Below are 23,245 nucleotides of genomic sequence, written 5' to 3'. Positions count from 1 at the left end.
TTCTTCGGCTAATGGCAGTGCTGATTTGACTTGAGAGTGTTTGAGTGTCCGCAGGAACCCCAAGTTCTGTCCTCACAGAGCTACCAGTAAGTCCTCCCCTGAGCTGGATGCACACACAGAGTCTCTCTGTATTTTAGTGATCTCGTTGTTCTTCCCATCAGTACTGCTTGAGGAGAAACAACAACATTGGTTGCTCTAAGCCCTGCACCATGCACTGTCTGAGCACTGGCACTTTCCTCCTGGCAAAGCAGATTTCCTCGTTGTATGAGCTTTGCACAGGGCACCAGGGCGCTGATGTGCAAGCTCAGAAAGATTATAGGAATCCAGCTTCTAAGAGGACAGCTGTCAGGGTTATCTTAGCATTCCCATCCAACTCCTGAGAAACACATTCCACACACCACATTGACAAGATCCCAGCTGTCCCTTAGGCCTGCTTACACCTCTGTTCCCCAGAGCTTTATGATTCTCCTATCGGATGTGCGGTATACATTTGCCATAGCCCACTGCCTCTCCACCACTCCAAGCCATGTTGCTCCTCTAAAATTAGTGGGTGCTTTTAAATTAGTGGGTGCATTCAAACAAGACAGTTAATTTTGTTTCTTTGACGTAGCAGTCTTGACCCTGTGTGAACCATGTTCTAATTGCTCTAGAGAGTAAGAGGTGACTTTTAAAGTCAGAGCACTATATCTGTGTTATCAATTATACTGGGATACCTGATATGAAAGCATGGCTATTAGATAAACTTCACGTCCACTATTTGTAGGCAATTAAAATAAACCTGCCCTTAATAAATATTTAGACTGTATCACTGTATCTCAACCAAATATATCCATTTGTGTGGATAGATCTAACGGTTGCTTTAATCATTAATTTAACTGTGAGCACATCACCCTATTGTAGTATAAAAAGGATTCTAGATTCATATTAAAAAGAATTCATTTGGGGGCTGGAAAGATGGGTCAGGGATTAAGAGTACTGACTGTTCTCCCAGAAGTCCTGAGTTTAATTCCCAGCAACCACATGGTGGCTCACAGCCATCCATAGTGGCATCTGATGCCCTCTTCTGGCATAAAGTCATACATGCAGATAGAGCACAATATACATAATATAAATAAATCTAAAAATAAAAAAGAATGTATTTGAACCAGTATTTGCAAGCTTACATGAGACTTAACTTGTTATGGCCACTATTCTCTCAAATATGAGTCTTCATTTGCTTCAGGAATAAGGTATGAGCTATTTATTTGGTCCCTCATAGGCTTGAGTCTTAGTGTCATGTACAATCTATATCAATTGTACCATTTTTCTCTTGATTAGAGAAAATTGCAATTTGATGCAAAATCATCATCTCAATTACTTTCCTTTTCATATAACACAAAAGACTGAACACTGAGTCGTCTGCTAGTAGTGCCATTTAGCTGACAGTGTGCATGAGTTCCTAATTTTATGCATAACAAGCACCTACATTTTGGTGTTTAACATTTCTTTCAACTGCAATCACATCTATGTTTCAGGCAATGTTCCTAGACAATTTTGCAGGCAGGTCCAATCTGGCTGTTGTCATTTTTCTCCTAGGACTTTGCTGCCTATTTGGCATTTTGCGGTATTGTCCTTCACAATGCTCAGCTCTATGAAACGTCACTGCTGGAGAATAAAAGAAATCAGGTAAGTGTGGTTTCTAAAGAGAGCGTGAAGCTCATTTTTAAAAAACGGTTAAGTTTTTATCCGAATCATGAATGCACACAATTGAAATTCAATTCACAGGACTCAGTTTTGTAAACATTTTAGCTGGTTCTTTCTGATAGTCATTTCTTTTTCCATTTTCCATGTTCAAAAGCTCCATCACTGTTAGACAGTGGTCTTTGACAGCCTTAGATGGCTTGAATTTGTGCCATTGAATAAAGCTTTTGAATTGTTGCTCTTCATCTGTAGCCACCACTCCATAGTTTACCAAAGGGACATCTTAACATGTTTGGTCTTCCTTTTGTCTTTTCCAGTCCTACTTCTGGGACCTTCTCTCTGGATCTTTTTTTTTTTTCCTTTCTTATTTGTTGCTGAAGTTGTCCATAGTGTTTTAGAGCCACGATGAACTTTTCTTAAGTTTTGTTTCTGTTAATTATAATTTGTAGTTACTCCGTGCACATATCTGTATTATCTTTGCTATATAACTTAGTTTCTCCCCGAATTTCTTCCTTCCTTCCTTCGGTTTTTTGGACTGTTTGCTCTAATGTAATCTCTTGTCCCTGCCCCTCACCCGTGCTCATAGCTCTGGCATATTTTCTAGGGTTCTTCTTTGCCTAAGGTGTCCCAATTAAGGATTTCCATATTTCCTGTCATCCTAAACTACTGCCTCTGTGCCTGCACATACAGCAGCATGGAACTTTTCCTTCAAACTTCTCTTAATAAAGTTATGTTTTATGGATCTCTCAACTTCTTGCTCACTTAAATCCTGTTTGGTTCCAGCATGTTATCACTGAGTGCTTAAGAAACAGTATTGATGACGGAAGCTTTGTGCGTCCTTGCATGTATCAAACACCCATTTTCCTGCTGCACTGCTCCGGTTGGTGTAACCCTGTGACTGGAAAGCTGAAGCTCTCTGATGTAAAGGGTTTTGCTTTGTCTTTTGACGAGCATTCATGTTCTGCTTCTTGGCTCTTCGTACATGTTCTGTATTATCGATTGTATGTAAAATACAACCTATAAGGTGTTTTATGTGTTATATGTTTTGTGTGCCACGTTTTATATTGCATTTATGTATTAGTTTGTATTTCTAAGCTTTCAGTTATGTCGTTGTTTTCATAAGTTGGTTTCATCAGGTCTCTTTTTCTTACCATGCCTGCATGTTAGGTTGTCGGCTTAAGACTGGAGAGTTAAGAAAACCTTCAGTTCTGCGTGATCATTTTTCATTACTTTTTAAATCCTTCTCCACACTCTATTTTCTCTTTTCAGAATTAATGCAATGTCTGGTACTATATCTCAGTGGCTGGCCACCTGACTGATATGGGTGAAGCCCTAAGTTCAATTCCTAGTACCGACTGGCCCCCCTGCCCTCGGGGGTGAAAAAAAAAAACCTAATGTTAATAAAATATTAATTCTTCGGTTGTCTTAAACTGTAGAATTCTCTGTATCTCCTCCTCTTATCTCACTACCTTTCATTCCAGTCCTTATCTTACAAATCCATCTGCAATAACAGCACATGCCCCCTGGACTGAGTCATAGTCCAAGCAGTTTAGAAGTGAGAGGCCTTGTGGGCCTGCCTCTGCTCATGAAGCCTTCTTGTCTCCCTGGGTGTCTTTTTGTGCTGTATGTTTCCATAATTCATTTCACTTCTCTGACATTTCCCTTTCCCAGTCTACCTCACGGTACCCTGTTCTTCCTCAGTTATAATAATGCCTCATGCAGTAAATCTTCTGAAGAAAAATTCTTTTTGTCCCTCACAGAAAGCCTTGTTAGGATTCTGGAAAGACTTCTCTACCATCCAGAAGCAAAGGGTAGTACTTAGAAAGGATCAAAGGGAACGGAAATTTTCTTTCTCACAAATATCTTTGGATCATAATGTGGTGATATTTTGTTTATGGTCTAACAAATAAAGCTTGCCTGAAAATTAGAATGCAGAGCTAGTCACCCTAGTCAGCCATATAGGCCAAACAGTGGCGGCACACACCCTTAATCCCAGCACTTGGGAGGAAGAGGCAGACAGATCTCTGTTGGTTCAAGGCCACCCTGGCCTTCAGAAAATTGATCCAGTCTCAAAAGAGAAACAGAGCCAAGTGGTGGTGGCTCACACCTTAATCCTAGTACTTGGGAGTCATATTTCTTTAATCCCAGCACTAAGGAGGCAGAGATAGGAAGGGATGGGAAACATAAAGGAATGGCTGGGCAGAGAGGAATATAAGGCAGAGCAGGCAGTCTGAGGATGTGGTTCAGACCTTTGGTCTGAATGTTGGTAGAGGTAAGAACTAGTGGCTGGCCAGGCATTGGTGGCACATGCCTTTAATCCCAGCACTTGGGAGGCAGAGGTAGGCGGATTTCTGTGAGTTCGAGGCCAGCCTGGTCTCCAGAGCGAGTGCCAGGATAGGCTCCAAAGCTACACAGAGAAACTCTGTCTCGAAAAAACCAAAAAAAAAAAAAAAAAAAAAAAAAAAAGAACTCGTGGCTGGCCTTTCTGCTTCTCTGATCTAGCAGCTTTACTCCCTGATAGATGACTCTAAGTTTTTATTATTAAGACCTAAGAGAATTTGTGCTACATCATAGTTTTCCTTTCCTCCACTCCCCCCAGGCCCTTCTCATCTCCCCAGCCAGCCAATTTCATCTCTCTCTCTCTCTCTCTCTCTCTCTCTCTCTCTCTCTCTCTCTCTCTCTCCCTCTCTCTCCCTCCCTCTTTCTCCCCTCTCTCCCTTTCTTCCTCCCTCCACCCCCTTTCAAAAACAAAAAGCACACACATACCACAAGGAGTTTGTTTTGTTTTGTGTTGGCCAGATCTTTCTAGGCATTGGACCTACCTTGAAGTGTGCTTATATGCCCAGGACACCCCATTGGAGAAAACTGATTTTCCCTTCCTCAGCGGTTATCAATTGCAAATACCTTCTTGGTTAGGACTCTGGGTCTACTTCTCTCTGTCAGTGCTTGGATTTTGTCTGATTTGAACTAGTGATGGTCTGTGAGTTTCTTCTATGTCTATCGGCCCTGTTGTGTCTCAAAGGCTCTGTTTTCTGGGAGTTGTTCAACACCTCTTACCATCCTTTTGGGTCTTACCATCTTTTTGCCTCCTTTTCTGAATAGATCACTGGGCCTTAAAAGGAGGGGTTTTTATAAAGACATCTCATTTAGAGCTGAGTGTTCACTAGTCTCATTGTCTCTGCACATTGTTTGGTTGTGGGTCTCTGTGTTGATTAGTACCTACTGCAAGAAGAAGCTCAATTGATAAGGGATGGGTGATGTATTGATCTATTGGTATAGCAATATGTCATTAAGAATCATTTTCTTGCTATCTTCATTTAGCAAAATAATGGTAGTATGATCCTGCTGGGGTTCCTGTTTGGGCACCGCTCTGCTGGGGTCTCTGGCAGTCAGGGCTGTGGGACAGACCGGTTCAGCCAGTCACTTCCAGGGGCTGAGCGGGATGGTGAGTGTCCACGACTCAGACCCCCTCCTAGTGACTGGAGAGAAGCATACTGAGTCATGGAGGCCCGTTAAAGCAGAGTCTCGCTTTATAGTAACAGACATGCGTTTACATAGAGTTGAGAAAGTGGGTGGGGACCTAAGGATGGGGTGAGAGTAAGGGCCAATAATATCTCACCACACCAGCAGTAGCTGGGCAGAGGCAGTTTTGCTGAATCAGTCTGCCAAACTCTAGCCAGGCTCAGGAAATTCCACTAGGCCTTATGTCTAGGCCTTTTAATAGGTTCCCTTTAGGGCCTAAGACCTATTTAGTCTCATATTCTTGGCCACTTTAGAAGTATCTGGTATGCATTCCAACTTATAAAGTGGGCCTTAAGTTCAATTATTAAAAAGGGTGGTTGGTTACTTCCACCACATTTGTGCCACTATTATGCTGTGTCTTGCAGGAAGGTCACTATTGTAGCTTAAAGGTTTGTAGTTGGGTTGTATTGATGCTTACTTTCCTCCTCTGGTAGCATACAACGTACTTTACAGAACAGTGAATGCTAGTCAGTAGGAGTGAAGCTTCTCTTTGGGCACCAGCTCATTTTCGGTTTCCATGTTCTACAGTGTAAGTTGCATCATCAGCAATAGGACTTGAACTAAAGTAACCAATAGCCTCTTTGATGATTTTAGTCTATGGTACCCTTTTGACAATGACTCAATAGGATGTACCCCATTTCTAGCACTGGAGGTTTTATTTGGTGGCATAAGATGTCTAGTTGGGGCATTCTTTCCCCATTATATAGTGAATCCATTTAGTTACCTTTCATATATTTTTATTTTATGTTAGTTTGCCTTCATTTCCCATATTCCCAACTTTACCTTGCCCTCCGATTTCCCCCATCATTTAATCCTCCTATTCTAGCTTCCCCTGTACCTCTTTATAACACTATATTCTATTTCTCCTTCCTTGGAATATGCCCTACTCCGTCTTTATCTCTTATTGCCTACCTACCCTCTGATTATTTATACACATTTCTGTATAGAAATATACATATGTAAAGCTTAAAAGCTATCATTCATATGTAAGAGAAACAATATAATATTTGTCTTTTTGGGTCTGGGTTACCTCACTCAGGATAGCTGTTTCTACTAGCTCTATCCATTTATCTGCAAATTTCATAATTTCATTTTCTTAACAGCTGAATAGTATTCCACTGTGTAAATAAATGAATGTATCAAATTTTCATCATCTATTCATAATTGATGGACATCAAGGCTGTTTCTAATTTCTGTCTATTATTACAAATAGAATACCCATAAACATCGAAGAGCAAGCATCCCTGAGTAAGATTTAGAGTCCTTTGGGTATATTCCCAAGAGCAGTAGAGCTTGGTCTTGTGGTAGATGGATTTGCAGCTTTCAGAGGATCTGCCACACTGATTTCCATAGTGGTGGTCTCAGCTTGTATTCCCCTTGTCCCCTACCTGTGCCGTCATCTGTCTCTGTTTAGTTCTACAGCCCATTTTTAAATTGGTTCCTTTTCATAATGTTTAATTCTTTTAGTTCTATATATTTTCTAGATACCAACTCTCTACCAGATATATAATTAATAAAAGTTTTCTCATTCTGTAGGCTGCCACTTGGCATGATGGTGTCTTTTGCTGTAGGGAAGCTTTTCAGTTTCATGAGGTCCCACTTACTAATTGCTGGTCTTAGCCCCTTTGCTAGCTGTGTGCTATTCAGAAAGTTCTTTCTTGTGCCAATAAGTTTAAGCTTATTCCCCATTTTCTCTTCCATCGGATACAGGGTATCTGGCCTTATGTTGAGGACCTTGATCATTTGAAGTTGAGGTCTAAACAGGTTTCTATACTACATATAGTTTCTATAGTCTTATGATTCTCTGGATTTCATCAATATCAGCTGTAATATCCCCCTTTATCTCCAATTTTATGAATTTGGATATATCTCTGTCCTTTGGTTGATTTGAATAAAGATTTGTGAATCTTAAAACTTCATATTATAAGTATGGATCTATTTTCGTTTTGTTACATGCAGCTAGCTGGGTTGACTTAGCACCACTTGTTGAAGATTCTGCCCTTTCTCCATTGTGTCATTTTAGCTTCTTTGTAAAACATCAGATGACATTGGTGTGTGAAATTATGTCTGGGTCTTCAATTTTATTCCATTAATCAATGTGTCTGTTCCATGCTGTTTTCATTATTATCACTCTGTAGTATACCGAGAAGCCTGGATTGTTGATAACCTTTATTATTCAGGAATGTTTTAGCTATACTGTTTTGTTTTGCTTTTCTCTCTGTGTGTGTTTCTTCATGAAGTTGAAGATTTTCCCCCCAATTTCTGTGAAGAACTGTGTTGGAATGTTGATGGGAATTGCATTGAATCTGTAGATTGCTTTTGATAAGATAGCCATTTTCACAATATTAATCCCATCAATCCATGAGCACTGGAGATTTTTCCATCCTCTTACGTTTTCTTCAGTTTCTTTCTTCAGTGTCTTAAAATTTTTATCACACAGGTCTTTTACTTGTTTGGAGTTATTCCAAGGCATTTGTTTTTGAAGCTATTGTGAAAGCTATTGTTTCATTGATTTCTTTATCAGTATGTTTGCCGTTTGTATATAGGAAGGCTTCTGATTTTCATGTATTAATTTCATGTCCTGCTACGTTGCTGAAGGTGTTTATCAGCTGCAGACGTCTCCTGGTGTCATCTTTGGGGTCTTTTATGCATAATATCATACCATGTATAGGTAAGAATACTTCAGGTTTTTTCCTTACTTGTTTGTATCCTCTTGCCCTCCTTTAGTTTTCTTTTTGCTGTAGCTAAGATTTTTGAGTGCCATATTGAATAGGGATGGAGAGAGTGGACTTCATCTTATTCCTGTTTTTAATGGAAATATTTTGAGTTTGGCTGTGGGTTCGCTATAAATATCCTTTATTATGTTATGTGCCTTGTATCCCTACTATTCTTGAGGTTTTTATTATGAAGGGATGTTATATTGTATAAAAGACCTTTTTGTCATCAATTGAAATGATCATGTGGTGACTGTCCTTGAGTCCATTTGTGTTGTTGATGACTTGGTTGGCTCACATGTGCTGAATCAATCCTGCAGCCCTGGAATAAAGGCCACTTTATCATGATGGATAATCTTTTAATGTGCTCTTGAATTCAACTCGCAAGTATTTTATTGAGAACTTTACATCTATGTTATAAGGGATTTTGACCTATAATTTTTTTTGTTGGGTCTTACATGGTTTTGGTATCATGGAAATAGTGGCTTTGTAAAAAGAATTAGGTAATGTTCCTGTGTTTTGCAGAATAATTTGAGGGATGTTGGCATTAGCTCGTCTTTGATGGTCTCATACAATTCTGTTCTGAACCCATCTGGCCCCGGGCTTTTTCAGTCAGGAGATTTTAAATTACTGCTTCTATTTCACTTGGGATCATGGGTCTCTTTAAGTTATTTATTTCATCTTGATTTGATTTTAGTAGGCAATATATATCAAGAGATTCATCCATTTCTTTTAGATTTTTTTCCAGTTTGGAATATAGGTATCTATAGTACATAGTTTCTATAGTCCTATGAGTCTCTGGATTTCCTCAATGTCAGCTGTAACATCCCTTTTAATCTCTAATTTTATTAATTGGATATATCTCTGTTCTTTGGTTAATTGGGATAAATATTTGTGAATCTTACAAGCTTTCTCAAAGAATCAACTCTTTATTTCATAGATTTTTGTAGTGTTCTGGTTTCTGCCTCAATGCTTTTTTGCCATGAGTCTGTTTCTTCCAATATTCTATCTTTGAGTGTTATTTTATCTTGTCCTAGAGTTTTAGGTGTGATATTAAGTTATTAATATGAGATTTCTCCCTTCGGAAAAAAAATTGTGGGCAGTTAGTGCTATGTACTTGCCTCCTAGAACTACCTTCATTGTGTCCTATAGGTTTGTTTGGGTATGTTGGGTTTTCATTTTCATTCAATTCTAAAGAAGTTTTACATTTCCTTCTTGATATCTGTCTTGGTTCAATTTTCATTCTGTAGCGAGTTGTTTAGCTTCCACAAGTTTGTATTTTTTTTTTTTTTGCCATTTCTCTTGTTGTTCATATCCAGCTTTAATCTATGGTGATGAAATAGGATGCTGTGACGAGACATCATGACCTTATAAGATTCTTGTAAAAGAAAACATTTAATTGGGGGCTTGCTTACAGTTTCAGAGGGTTAGTCTATTATCATTATGGCAGGGAGCATGGTGGCATGCAGACAGGCATGCTTCAGGAAAGTAGCTGAGAGTAGACAAGTACATTGTGTCCTGTCTGCTGGCAACAGAGAGGGAGGGAAGAGGGAGGGAAGAGAAAGAGACTGGGCCATGGGCTTTTGAAACATCAAAGTCCACCCCAGTGACATACCTCCTCAAACAAGGCCATACTTCCTCAATAGGGTCATACCTCCTAATCTTTTCCTAAACAGTTGACCAACTAGGGACTGGACATCCAAATATATGATCATTCAAACCAATGCAGTATTTTTCTTTTCAATTTTTTGTTATCTGTTGAGATTTGCCTTGTTTCTGTTAACCAATTTTGAAGAAAGTTCCATCCTTTCACCCTGAGTTGATGTCTGACCTTGGTAGTGAAGTATGTTTCTTGGATGCAATAGAAAGATGAATTTTGTATTCTAATTCAATCTGTTAATATGTATGTTTTTATTGGGGAATTAAGACTTTAATATTAGCCGGGCGGTGGTGGCGCATACCTTTAATCCCAGCATTTGGGAGGCATAGGCAGATTGATCTCTGTGAGTTTGAGACCAGCCTGGTCTTCAAGAGCTAGTTCCAGGACAGCCTCCAAAGCCACAGAGAAACCCTGTCTTGAAAAACCATAAAACAAAAACAAAAACAAAAACAAAAAAAAACAAAAAAGACTTTAATATTAAGAGTTGTTAACATAAAGTTATCAATTCCTATTGTTTTGTTGCTCCAGGTGTCCTCTTTGGTACAGTTAACCTCCTCTTCAGACCGAAGCTTTCCTTCTAGTACCTTCTATAGAGCTGCGATGGTGGATAGAAATTGTATTTAATGATGACATGCTTTCTACATCAACTGTGATTAATAGTTTTGCTGGGTATAGTAGTGTAGGCTAGTGTCTGTTGTCTTTTGGAGTTTGTAAAAATCTGTCAAGGCCATACTGCCTTTCAGAGTCTCTAGTAAGAAGTCAGGTGTTATTCTAATGGGCCTGACTTGATAGGTGAGTTGGTCTTTTCCCTTGCAGGTTTTGTATTTTTTCTTTGTTTCTGTACATTTAGTGTTTTGATTATTGTGCATCTTAGGGAATTTCTTTTCTGGTTCTGTCTAATTGGTGCTCTTTATGCTTATTTTGTATTGATAGGTACCACTTTGTAAAGATGTAGGGAGTTTTTCTTTGATTTTGTTAAAAATATTTACCGTATCTTTGACTTGGCTTCCTTTTCTTCCCTTTATACCTACTATTTGTAGACTTACTCTTTTCATAGTAACCCAGAATTCATGATTCATGAATGTTTTGTCCTTCTTTTTCTTTTTTTTGTTTGTTTTTGAGTTAACTTTTTCTTTCACGTAGCTATTCATTTCTTCTACCTTGTCTTCAAGACCTGTTATTCTATCTTCCGTGTCTTTTAATCTGTTGGTGAGGCTTACCTCTGAGGTTTTTGTTTGGCATCCTGAAGAATTTGGAACTGATTACATTAGCTTAAGTACTCATAATTTTCTACTATACTGTCTATATTAATGATCTGTGCAGAGGTGCATTTAGCTCCACAGCCATGGATTTAATACTTGAGTGGGAACTTGCTCATACACAGCCTTTAACCCAATGTATTCTACACACAACTATATCATAAGCTGTCACCCTTTCTCGTCTAGGTATTGCTTGACCTTGCTAGCTTAATTTTCGAAGAGCAGCAGTCATTAGAAGTAATTCTGAAGAAAATAGCTGCCACTATTATCTCCTTCATGCAGGTGCAGAAGTGCACCATATTCATCGTGGATGAAGACTGCTCTGTGAGTACGGAGTGTGGCTGGTGTTTGCAAGATGGAAACGTATCATTGAAAGGACTTCCTGCTTTTAAACCGAGTTTTTGCCTTAGAACCCACTCCAGTACAACTGCATATGAATATTTATGCAAAACCAAAACAAGCATAAAATGGTTTTGAAACGGAGTGGAAGTGAGGGCGGGAAGAGCATTCAATGCGCTGCCACTGACCATGGATGTCTATGTACTGCCCCTGACAATGGCTGCTCTGCTTTAACGGGGAAACACCTTGGTCAAGAACTGTGGTGCCCTGGTACCTAAAATAGGTAGACTCCCATTCTGATGGGTTGAGGATGAAATTTTCTTTCTTGCCAGAAATTATTTAGAAGCGAGGAGGTCTAGGTGGGTGGTAGGTAGAACTAAAGGTATTTGTAAGTTCTATATCATTTACCAACAACATGAAATGACCGTTCCCATTCACAGATTTCAGTCTGTTGATTTCTATTGTTAGAAAGCTTTCCCTGGTGAGAGGCTGGAGCTCTCTCATAGGGCTGGTTACTTGTACTTGAATGTTATGTGGAGTTTCTGCCTTGTGTTTGCCTGGGAGTCAGAGAGCTGGCCTACTACGGTTTTCTTTATGCAGATTTTATCCCTCCTCACTGCATGAACCAGTGGAATATTCCTTATGGTGGGAATTGTTTCTTCTTATAGTCTAAGGTTATTAGGAAAAAAGATTAGAACTGTCACTTGGATATGTCAGTTATAATTAATTTATGAAATTGGAGTTGTCCTTTCTGGCAGAAGTAGAATAATAAAAGACATTCAGTCATTTAAATTTTTAATTGGCTTAGATATTAAGATAATTCATTATCCTCTGAATTATTGCATGTATTAGAATGGGTGCACTGATTAAAATTCTTCTTGTTTATCAAATAAAAATTCACTGTACCAAAACAATAATCAGTATTTTCATGGAGAGCTATTAGTTCATATTTCTATTCAGTTAGTTATAATTTAATATAAAATGATTACAAAATAGTTGCTAGCTTTTTAAAGTTCAGGTCAGATTTCATTAATTTGATATGCCAATTTATCATTTTCCTTCTGTGGGCTGCTCTTCAGCATTTAAATTTTTAAAGTTTTCTACAAAAGCATTCCTTTAAAAAGAAACCAAAATCACACTTTATTAACACTCAATGGAATTTTTAACAGTTAATATTCAAGGTAACAAGCTGGTTTAGATCAGAGTGGCCCTCGGCTCAACAGTATGGCTAAGAATATACTCTTCTCTCTTTGGAAGACATACATTTTTAGATTTAGGCAATAAATTAGTTGATGTTATATTACAGTTATTTGCGGTTTAAAACTACTTCAACATGAGTGAAATTAAAAATGTAAGACCCTCGAAATGTACTCAGTTTGTCCACTTCCAGATTATAGCTTTATTTCTCTTCATTCAGGTGTAAGTACAACATGGAGCAATAAGAATCTTGTTTTGTGACATAATGCAAAACTATTTCCTGATATCACTAAGTCTTCATAATTATTTTATTGCTCTTGTAAAGTATTTCCAAGTGGTATAGCTCTTTAGGAAAGAATTCTTTGGGCTGAGGAAATAGCTGAGCCAGCAAAGCTCTGACCTGGAAAGCTTAACAGTCTGAATTTGATATCAGAACAATGCCAACGAGTTGGTGCAAGCTTGTAATACCAGTGCTTGGGAGGAGAGAAGGGATCCTTAGAGCTCATCAGTCAGTCAGTCAGCCAGTTCAGTCAGTCAGTCAGGCTGGTGATCGTCAAGTTAAAGGAGGTTGACAACATTCCTGAGGGTGACACCAGAGGATGTCCACTGGCCTTCACAATTCTCTCTCTCTCTCTCTCTCTCTCTCTCTCTCTCTCTCTCTCTCTCTCTCTCTCTCTCTGTCTATTGCTCTCACATACACATACCCAAACACACACACGAGTACACATGCATATGAACACATGCAGACATGAACACACAAACTGGCATATACATACACCCATGAACACACATACAATCACATACATGCACACTCACACTCATAGACTCTCATGAACAACATGCACACACACATAATCAACACACATTTACACATACACACTCATGGACACACACATGCACATGAACACACACACACACACACACACACACACACACACACACACACACACACACATCCATAAAGAAAATGCGTGGGATTTACTAAGTGCATACTCAGAAATCTCTTTAGAAGTAAAATGAGAAGTGCTTTGAGCCTTTAATAATAGAAAGCATATTTGAGGATGTTGTGAATTTTGTGCTTGAATCCATTTAGTCCAAGACTATGGAAAATATATTCAACCATTGGCATCCTCAGTGTTGTACAGCATGTGTGTGTGTGTGTGTGGTGTGGTTTTCATGGCTTTGTCAGATGTCTCAACCCATGTTGCTCTTCTGTTTTCAGGACTCTTTCTCTAGTGTGTTCCACATGGAGTGTGAGGAATTGGGAAAATCAGCTGATACTTTAACAAGGTAAAATAGCTTCTCTGTTGGTCTATATCGCATTATATTGTGCTGCTAAATAATTGCCTTGTCGCTAGTGTGACTTAAGGTGTGTGAGTGACAGGCTGTCTCCCCCGCAAAGATAATTTTTATTTCTCAGAATACACTTTTGATATTACTATGCAAGAGTTTTCTACTACATTGATCTGAGAATTATTTTTTATAGTAAATAATACCTTAATTAGCACAGGTCCCATTCAATTGTTATTATGAACTCATTCAGCTAAGACCCACAAGTACTGTTCTTCAACTATATTTTTGTTTGTGTATATGGAAATACCATAGATTCCCTGGCAACTCTTTCTGTAAATCTATTCTGAGTTGTAATCAGCCATGAGAATTTACCTAGTAACAGAAGGAGGCTGATAATCCTAATCTTAGAAATCTGTGTTCCCCCTCTGGCTAGATCAAATGAGATCTTCTATCCATCCAGTTCTTCTTCATAGTTTCTAAATGTGTGCTCATTTGTCTCTTAATTGCTGTTATGGTGAAAAGAGTGTGCTGTGTTTGCATGATGTGTAGTTATCCTCATCTGGCAAGTACTTTCTGGAAGCTTTGATGGATTTAGGGCAAACTACTAAATGTTCTTACTCATATTTTTTTCACTCATACCTAAAAATTATATTGTTATCTCTCTCTCTTTTTTATTTTGGTTTTTCGAGACAGGGTTTCTCTGTGTAGCTTTGGAGCCTATCCTGGCACTCGCTCTGGAGACCAGGCTGGCCTCGAACTCACAGAGATCCGCCTGCCTCTGTTTCCCCTCCCCGAGTGCTGGGATTAAAGGCATGCGCCACCAACGCCCAGCCTATATTGTTATTTTAAGAGATAGGATATTCTAAAGGATAAATATTTACCAAGACGAGGTACCAGAAATTCTTAGGCATTTATCATAGTTTTCATTTCTTAAATATATGTATATATTTAATTTGATCTTGTGATGCTGTAGCAACTTTGTTGCTTTTGTTACTATATATAAATATGAGTAAGTATGCATTCATTATTATACATAATTGTCTTTATCTCCATAGGACAAAATGAATCATATGATGCTTGTGAGAAATATAAAACATGTTATTTAAGCTTAACTTTTAGTATTTATGTGGCAGCATACATCTGTATAATTAAATTTTTATATTGACATTTTGATTTTTTATTATAAATTCAACCAAAATCATCTAATATCTAGTGACAGCTGAACAAACCTAGTGTCTTGTGTGATAGTGACCTCTGCTGGTAAATACACATTTTTCAAATAGCAAAAGCCAAGATTTATGTTTGATTTCTTTTTGATAAGTTCTCACTGTAGGCCAAATGGAAGATACTTTACTATTTATAATTATGTACCATTTTAAGTCATTTATAAAATATTTTATAAGGGATAAATATTCTAGAGACAAATTCGAACTGATTTTTAAATTAATACTATGGTAATGGAAACCATTCACTACCAGTGATGTTTTTCAGCCTGTTGTTTCAAAGTTTGCCTTTGTTCTGATGATGCAGTCAAAGACTATTTATTCATTGGATAAAATTTTTTAAATGGTTTTTAATTAAAATTAGATATCTGGCTTAACTTTAGGAAAACTGAACTATAAAAGATGTTTAGTAACTAACATTTTGAGAAGGTGTTAAGTTGATCTTGACACTTCCTGTTTACTAGCCAATTATTTTACTTCTGGAATTGATTCCTGTTGTTACAGTGATTTGGCACTCTCTACTTCTCAGTATTAAACACTTCCTAGTTCAGAACTCACCCATGAGATGAAGTGCCAGGCAATGTCTGTTAACAGTTAAGTAAATCATTTGCATTTTTAAGCTCGTATCTGTTGATTCAACATTATGGGTCTTGAGGCAAGGGATGCAAACCAATTGATAAAGTGCTTGCCAAGCATGCACAGAGCCCTGGGTTTGATCGATAACACAGCATAAACCAGGTGTGGTTGCATACACTTGCAGTCCTAGCACTCCAGAGATTCAGGTGGTAAGTGGTAGGATCAAACAGTCACCCTTAGCTCCATAGACTATTCAAAGCCAACGTGGATTAGGGACCTTGTCTAAAACAATACAAGATAAAAATTCATGACTGTTATAGATCATTATTTTATTGTATATGTTTAGCTAATATATTGACCACAGCTTTGAAATGTTAGATATCAAAATATAAACAGCTATTCTGGTGAACCCTGTGTATCTTCATGAGAATTGTCACATTAATGGGATGAGGTAGTTCTAGTTATTAGGAACTAGCTTATCACTAAAGATTCCAGAAGTGGGGTTCATTTCCAAATGGTGGGTGGATTCCTTTCTGTGCTGTGTTATGGAGTTCATGTTAATCCTTTATTTTAAGTAGACATTTTGGTTCTGCCATTTGAGTAATTTTTATGTTTTTTTTTTAAAAATTAGTATGCCTTTTAAGTATGACATGAGAAACAGAATTACTCCTTCAAATTCATCTTGATTATTAAATTTGGGAAAACAAATATAGTTCAATTGAAGAAAACCTTTAATGCCAAAATAACTGGGCATCCAGTGGAGGAATGTAGAATATAGTAGGGTGTAATTAACTTTAGGTTTTGATGCACACTAACTGTTGTGCAAATTATTTAACCCCTGAAGACTCAGTGTCTTCCTCTGTAATGACAGAATTGTGGTAAGGCTTGAAAGAGCTAATGCCTGTAAAATTTCTTCAAGAACCTTCCAAGTAGCCTCTGTAACTGCTGTCTTGGGTGTGGTTTTGGTTTATATCAGTCTGCAGAGATTCCTATGGATTTGTGAAGTTCGGAAAGGCTTGTCTTCCCCCAAATCCCCTGCCCCTGCTTTCTCGGGACTTTTCTCTCATGCAGCTCTGTAGATGGAAGTTTCTGTCCTACCAAGTCCGGCTGCCCGTTTATTCCCAAATAAACACACTGAGGCTTATATTAATTATAAACTGTTTGGCCAATGGCTTAGGCATCTTACTGGCTAGCTCTCTTAATTATTAACCCATAACTATTAATCTATGTATTTCCACGTGGCCTTATTTTTCCTCAGAATGCCCAGGTGTCCTATCTCTCCAGTAGCTACATGGAGTCTCTCTCATGACTCACTCTCTAGGTTCCTCTTCACAGCCTTCTCGTAGTCTGGTAGCCCTGCCTATACTTCCTGCCTGTCTACATCCTGACTGTCATTGGCCGAAACAACTTTATTCATCAACCAATAAGAGAAATATATTCACAGCTTTCAGATGGACATCCCTCATCATCTCCTCTTTTCTGTCTATTTTTTGGCTCTGTTGATATCCAACCAAAATATTTAAATGCAGGACTTAGCCAGGCTCTTTTAAAAGGAGAGGCCAAGACCTTTTTAAATGGGTGGGGTTTACTAGGGAGTGCACTCTGGGAAAATAAAAGGGAGAATGATGTGGGGGAGCTGAGCCCACCAGGCCTGTAGTCTGTGGACGGAGGGATGGGAGAAAGTGCCAAGGAAGGTTGTAAGCTCGTGTCTTAGCTGTGAAGTCTAAGGAAAGCCGAGCAAGGCTGTAGGGGAAACTTGTAGCTTAAGTTTCTTGACTGTAGAATCCTGGGTCTTGGAAGGACAGTCTTGATTTACTGGTAGGCTCAGTCTTGGACAGCCCTGGGAGGCATGGCCTGGAATGTGGGCTCTTGGGATAGGCCACATGCACTTCCTGAAGCTTAATCTCTAAGGCGTCTTTTAAGGCCACCACGATATTGCTGTTCTATAAAGGATGGCATCCATATTCATTGTATTGCACCTAGAAAGCCGTCACTATCTATTCTATCTAGCCAAACATTTTTGGCCAAAAACAACCACTTTATTATTTTTTCCCAGACATTTATTTTTTACTTAGACTTTCCCAGAGGACATAACTGGTCTTGTCAGCACCTCCCATTCCCCCACGAAGAGTCTATGCATTCACTGCTACAAAGCAGACCTTAACAGTTTCAAGGGCTGGAACCTACCTTAACTGCCAAAGGACACTTTCTGTCTGAATTATCATAAAAATGTTTAGGTAAAAAGAAAGGAAGAAAAGGAGCAAAGGGGCCAAACAAAGCAGCTGAGATCTGCCAGACTGTCGATAAAATCAAGCAACAGACGGAGATCATAGGGGATGGAGGGATGTTGGGATTCATTCTCTTTCGATGTTCTTTATGCGTTTTCCAAACACCTTCCATGCACTCATTCATGCACTCATTCACAGACTCACAGTCAGGGTAATTCCTGCCTTCTAGCCTCTTTGTAGGCTGAACCAGCAAAATCTCGTGAGACATCGCGCCAAATACTTTCCCACAGCTGCCGCTAACACTGCTGTCTCCACACACGAGCTCAGCCGCCTGCTTTACTCTTGATTATCTGCAACTATTTAATGTTTCTCGAATGTATGTAGAACTTATTCATGTCAACAATGAGTTTTCTATTGTAACTCTTTTATTTTTCTGCCTATTTTTCTTTTCTTATTTCTTTTTTTCTTCTTCATGCTTGGCTAACTTTGTAAGCATTTCTGTAATGCCATCTCTTTCCTAAGTTGATCTATTTGGATACTATCTGTCCGTCTTCTCCACATGTCATGTTTGCACTGTTACCACTAGTATTTACGAGGGTTAGTTTTAGTTGTGAATCATGAACATACAAAATTAAAAAAAAAACAAAAACACAAACAAAACTTAACCAGGAATGCAAAATGGTGTCGTCTGTATGTGACAGGGACGCTATACCCATGATCATAACAGTATGGTCACCTAAATAAGACCTGCACAATGATAACACCCATTGATAGGCCAGCATGGGAGGGGGAAATCTCACAAGGTCCCATCCCTAGGTGAAGAACTACAGGCAATTAATCCTTGCTGAGAAAGGGAGAAACACTCTTCTCTAGGGATGAGTTCCTGATAGGTAATGCAACCCTAAGTGATCAGTCCTAAACACATACACATAGGAGAAACATTAAATGGACTCAGCAGGTTGTATTTATGTGCACATATGTATATGTGTAGCAACAATAATTAAAGATGTAGCCATGGAGTTTGAGAGTAGCTGGGGGAGGCACAGATGTTAAAAAGGAAGGGGGGGGGAGAAATGATGTGACTGTAGGACCCATGTAGGAAATTCTCAAAAAATTAAAAAAGTATACATTCAAAAAGAATGCAATCTTATTACAGTCTCCTGGATACGCTCAGAGGTAAGCAAGTGAAAGCAGGCATTGTACTTGGGACATAGTCCACATGCCCCAAGATCTCAGATGCCTTCTACGTCACACCCCTTAGGTGTGTTCTCTCCATTCAGCAGCAAAGATGGAATCCTATCCATCACATTATGTCTTAAATGGGGACCAAGAGGGCCAAAACCCCCATTTATCAGTGTTCTAGAAGTTGTTCCACATAAGCATCTGTCAGGCCATTGACCGGGACTTATTCCTGTTGTAACACTAACTCTCTAGGTGCAGAGGAATGCATTCTTTATTCTGGGTAGCTCTGTGAGCATGCAAAGAGGAGTTATTTGGGGGCAGCCGGCGTTGTCTATATACAGGATGCTGCCCAAACAGAATATGCAACTGAAACTATTGCTCCATTGCAGCTTCCTGCTAGATTCTGAGTTCCTCGCTATGGTGACTGACCTGTGTGTGTTTGCTTTTCTTCTACATAGTATTAAGAATGCCTCTCTGGGAACAGGTGCTCAGGCTCTATTTATTGAGCATAGGAAGCAATTTATCAACATCTTTGTGAAGTAGGAAACTTTATGTAACTTTAGGAGAACTCATGCTTCTATATCAGCTCCTATTTCTGAGTTATGGTTCTAGTGGATTTCTTGGGCATTTTGGCTTGCTTCTGACTCCTGTTGTCAATATAATTATGACGATAATGGTAAGAATAGTATAGGTACTGCTGTTTTTATTATTAGTTTGTGGGAGTCTTATATGAAGCCATCTTACCCAGTGTTCTTGCTTCTGATAGCAACCTCTTTATTTTTCCAGTCTCTATTATGGCTTCTTCTCATTTTCGTTTCCCTGGGCTATTGTTTGTAAAAATACTTGTAGTTTTAAGTGTTGTTTTGTTAGCCTCAAACCTACACTTATGACCTTTCCTTGAATGTCATACAGATAATGTATGAAATCAGACCCAGGATGTCTGTTACACAAGGCAATCTGCATTCCTTCAAGGTCAAGCTGGAAGTTCATCTCATTCATCTTTTCCTTTGCCACATTTGTAATTTCCCTTTCATTCTTTTTCATTTATACATAATATTTTTGAGAGCATAGATCTCTAATTGACCTTATTACAATTAAGTTAGAAGATAGAAAGAGAATGCTGAAATATCTGAGTCATTGTGGAATGCCATATGACATCACTGTCCCAAGATATAGCTTGGGTAAATAGGACAGTAGACAGGCACTGTATTGGAACTTTGAAAACCTAGAACCAGAAAAGTTCTTTTCCTAAGACATGTGTTTCTTTTTTGCAAATTATAATTGTTCTTTATTATTTAGAATTCCATACATATATGCAATTAAATATGATCATATCCCCCATTTTCTTCCTGTGATTCTTCCATAACCCCCCAAAATGTCCTCCTCTCAATTTCATGCTGTTTTTAATAACCCACTAAGTCCAGTTCGTGTTGCCCATATGTGCATATGTGAAGCCATTCTCTGGCACATGGGGAAACCTGCTAGGGTTAGCACCACCCAAGAAGAAAGGTTCTCTCTCCCAACAACTGTCCACTGCCCATAGCTCTCCATAAGAAGTGGGCCTGGAGAGCACCTTTCCCCTCCAACCTTTCCTGGCTCTTGGTTGGGTGGCTTTTGTGCAGTTCTTGAGCAGCTGCTGTTCCAGGATGATTATACTAGCTATGCGATGTCCAGGCAGCATTTTCCTGCACCTTCCCCACCTTCCAGCTCTTAACTTTCTTTCCACCTCCTCTTCCAGGACATTGATTGAGCCTTGGTGGGGAGCGGTCAGTGATAAAGATGTCTCACAGGGGCTGGGCACCCAGCCTCTTACTTTTAGCACTTAAACCAATTCTGCATCGATAATTAGTGCTTTTAATGCTGTGAGAACACACCATAACCAACAGAAAGGCACAAGTCTTTGGAACGTCAAAGCCCACCCCCAGTGACATATCTCTTCCAACAAAGCCACATCTCCTAAGGCAGAGGTTTTCAACCTTCCTGCTGCTGTAGCCTTTTAATACACTTCCTCATGTTGTGTATTGAGGTGACCCCCAAAATAAAATTATTTTCGCTGCTACTTCATAACTGTAATTTTGCTACAGATATAAATCCTAATGTAAATACCTGATATGTGACCCCTGTGAAAGGGTCATATGACCCCCAGAGGGGTCACAACTCACAGGTTGAGAACCATTGTCCTAATCCTTCCCAAACAGTTCGACCAACTGGGGACCAAGTATTCAAATACATACACCTATTTAGGTCATTCTTAGCTGCCTACTGCATTAAAAAACAAAAAAACAAAAAACCTTTCTGATGAAGACTGAGAGCAGCTCAGGTCTCTGGGCAGAAACAAATAACAACATGTTATTTTAAGAAAAGAAAAGTAGGGACTCAGACAGATGGCTCAGAGGTTAAGGGACTGACTGTTCTTCCAAAGGACACAGGTTCAATTCCCAGCACCTGGCAGTTCACAACTGTCTGTAATTCCAGTTCCAGGGGATCTGATGCCCTCACACAGACACACATGCAGGCAAAACATCAATGCACATAAAATAAAAATAAATTAAAAAGAAAGGGTAGAAAAGGAAAACTAGAATGGTAGTTTCTTTCCTAGGGCCTATGGCCTTCCCCACTGTGGGCCTTTGACCAGGATGACAGTACTAGGCGTGAAAACCCCTCCTGTGGAGCAGGCCTCAGATTCAACCAGAAATCAAGTAGTTACCCCATAATAATCCTTTGTCTATTGCACCAGTGGGCAAATGTTGCCTGAAGGTCAGGGTTGCAGTACACGGAGTCCAGCACTCAGTAGATCCAGATGTCTTCTATTCCCCAGCAGCTTGCACAGCACCTTCTGACACTGTCAAAGCCAGCCAGCTGGAAGGAAGAGCCCTGCTTAGTCTCAGGTTGATTCCTCTTTGTCTTGCAGCCAAAGTATATGGTATCTTCAGCAGTGAGGTTTTACTAGGTAGTTGTGATGGCTTGTTGTAGAGACCTCTGGGGAGTCCCTAGCCAATAACTCTTTTTTTTTTTTAAGAATTTTTAAAATTTTTATCATTTATTTTATTTTTTGAGATTTTAATATAATTATATCATGTTCTGCTTCCCTTCCCTCCCTCCAAACCTTCTCATGTCACTTCTCCCATCTCTTTTAAATTCATGGCTTCTATTTTTGTTGTTGCAGGCATGTGTGATCGCATGCGCACATGTGTGTGTGTGTGTGTGTGTGTGTGTGTGTGTGTGTGTGTATGTGTGTGTGTTTTCCAGGCTGACCATTGAACTAATCTGTGTGCTCTTCCCTGGGGAAGACTGTTCTTCCCCTCTCAACAGTCCTTAGTTGCCTATAGATTTTTGTTTGTTTTGTTTTGTAGGAATGAGGCATTGTGAGCTGCTCCCATCCACTTTAGCTTGTCTATTGGTGTCAACCTTGTTGAGCTCACGTTTAGGCAGTCATGTTGGTGAGACCTTATGGGTGTAGCTTCTGACCTTCCTAGGAGACACAATCTCCAGCAAGCTCCCTGATCCATGGCCTCTTAGACTCTTTCACCCTCTTTGACAGTGACCCCCAAGCCTTAGGTACAGAAGCTGTGTCACAGATGGATCAGTCAATCTGGGCTTCACAGCTTTGCAATTTGACTGATTGTGGTTTTGTGTAATGGTCTCCGTTGGTTGCAAAAAGTTTCATGAGGGGTGAGAACAACATTTATCTATGGGTATAAGGACATTTGAGTGTATGCTGGTTTTGTAAAGCAGTGGCTGTAGGTTCTACTCCAAGATCCACGATGTCATTAGTCCTGCATTGTTGGCTTGGTTTCCAGCACCAGGCATGAGTTCCCTCTTGTTGAGGGAGTCTAGAGTCCAATTAGAGAGCCGCTGAGTACCACTGAAGTGTTCACGCTCCTACTGCACCCTTAGGGTTGTCCTGCCATGCTGCTCATTGTTGTGGTTCATGGGCATCATAGCTGAGTAGGATTGCTGGCTGCTTCCTCCCTTTGGAAGCTTGAAATCTTCTGGAACCATGAAATCTACTTCTCAGGGAGGGGCTTTCACTAACCAATAACTTAGGGAGGTATCTCATGCCTAAGGCATATTCATTTTTATATACCACCTACTACTTTTCCATTTTTTCAGTTAGTAAACTACAATTTACTAACTGAATAGGCATATCAGACAGAAACACACACACAACAGGAGGAAGATACACCTAGAGAGACCTACTGTTTTTCTACTATTTTAATTTTTGTAAAAGATTGTCTTATTGAGATAGGTGTTCACAAAATAATGATTAAGGAAGTATCATTAGGCATTCTGTGGTCAGATAAAATGAAACATGGAGAGAGAATCAATACAAATTTTACATTAAATGACAAAAAAGTGAATATGATCATTT

At 39.2% G+C, this 23,245-nt stretch overlaps 1 protein-coding gene across 2 annotated transcripts in view; it reads left to right on the top strand.

Annotated features, from left to right (window-relative positions):
* Positions 1-23,245, top strand: part of Pde5a (phosphodiesterase 5A) — a 136,984-nt gene that overhangs the window by 44,525 nt on the left and 69,214 nt on the right. For both annotated transcript variants that reach the window (XM_027395646.2, XM_027395645.1), the window contains exons 5-7: positions 1,576-1,665; positions 11,022-11,159; positions 13,594-13,661. In XM_027395646.2, coding sequence (XP_027251447.1) covers positions 1,576-1,665; positions 11,022-11,159; positions 13,594-13,661 — 296 coding nt within the window. The remainder of the gene's footprint in view (positions 1-1,575; positions 1,666-11,021; positions 11,160-13,593; positions 13,662-23,245) is intronic.

The sequence above is a fragment of the Cricetulus griseus genome, assembly GCF_003668045.3.
Source record: "Cricetulus griseus strain 17A/GY chromosome 1 unlocalized genomic scaffold, alternate assembly CriGri-PICRH-1.0 chr1_0, whole genome shotgun sequence".
In the NCBI taxonomy this organism is placed as follows: Eukaryota; Metazoa; Chordata; class Mammalia; order Rodentia; family Cricetidae; genus Cricetulus; species Cricetulus griseus.
Note: the sequence above shows the minus strand (reverse complement) of the source record. Positions and strands in the feature narration are given on the sequence as shown.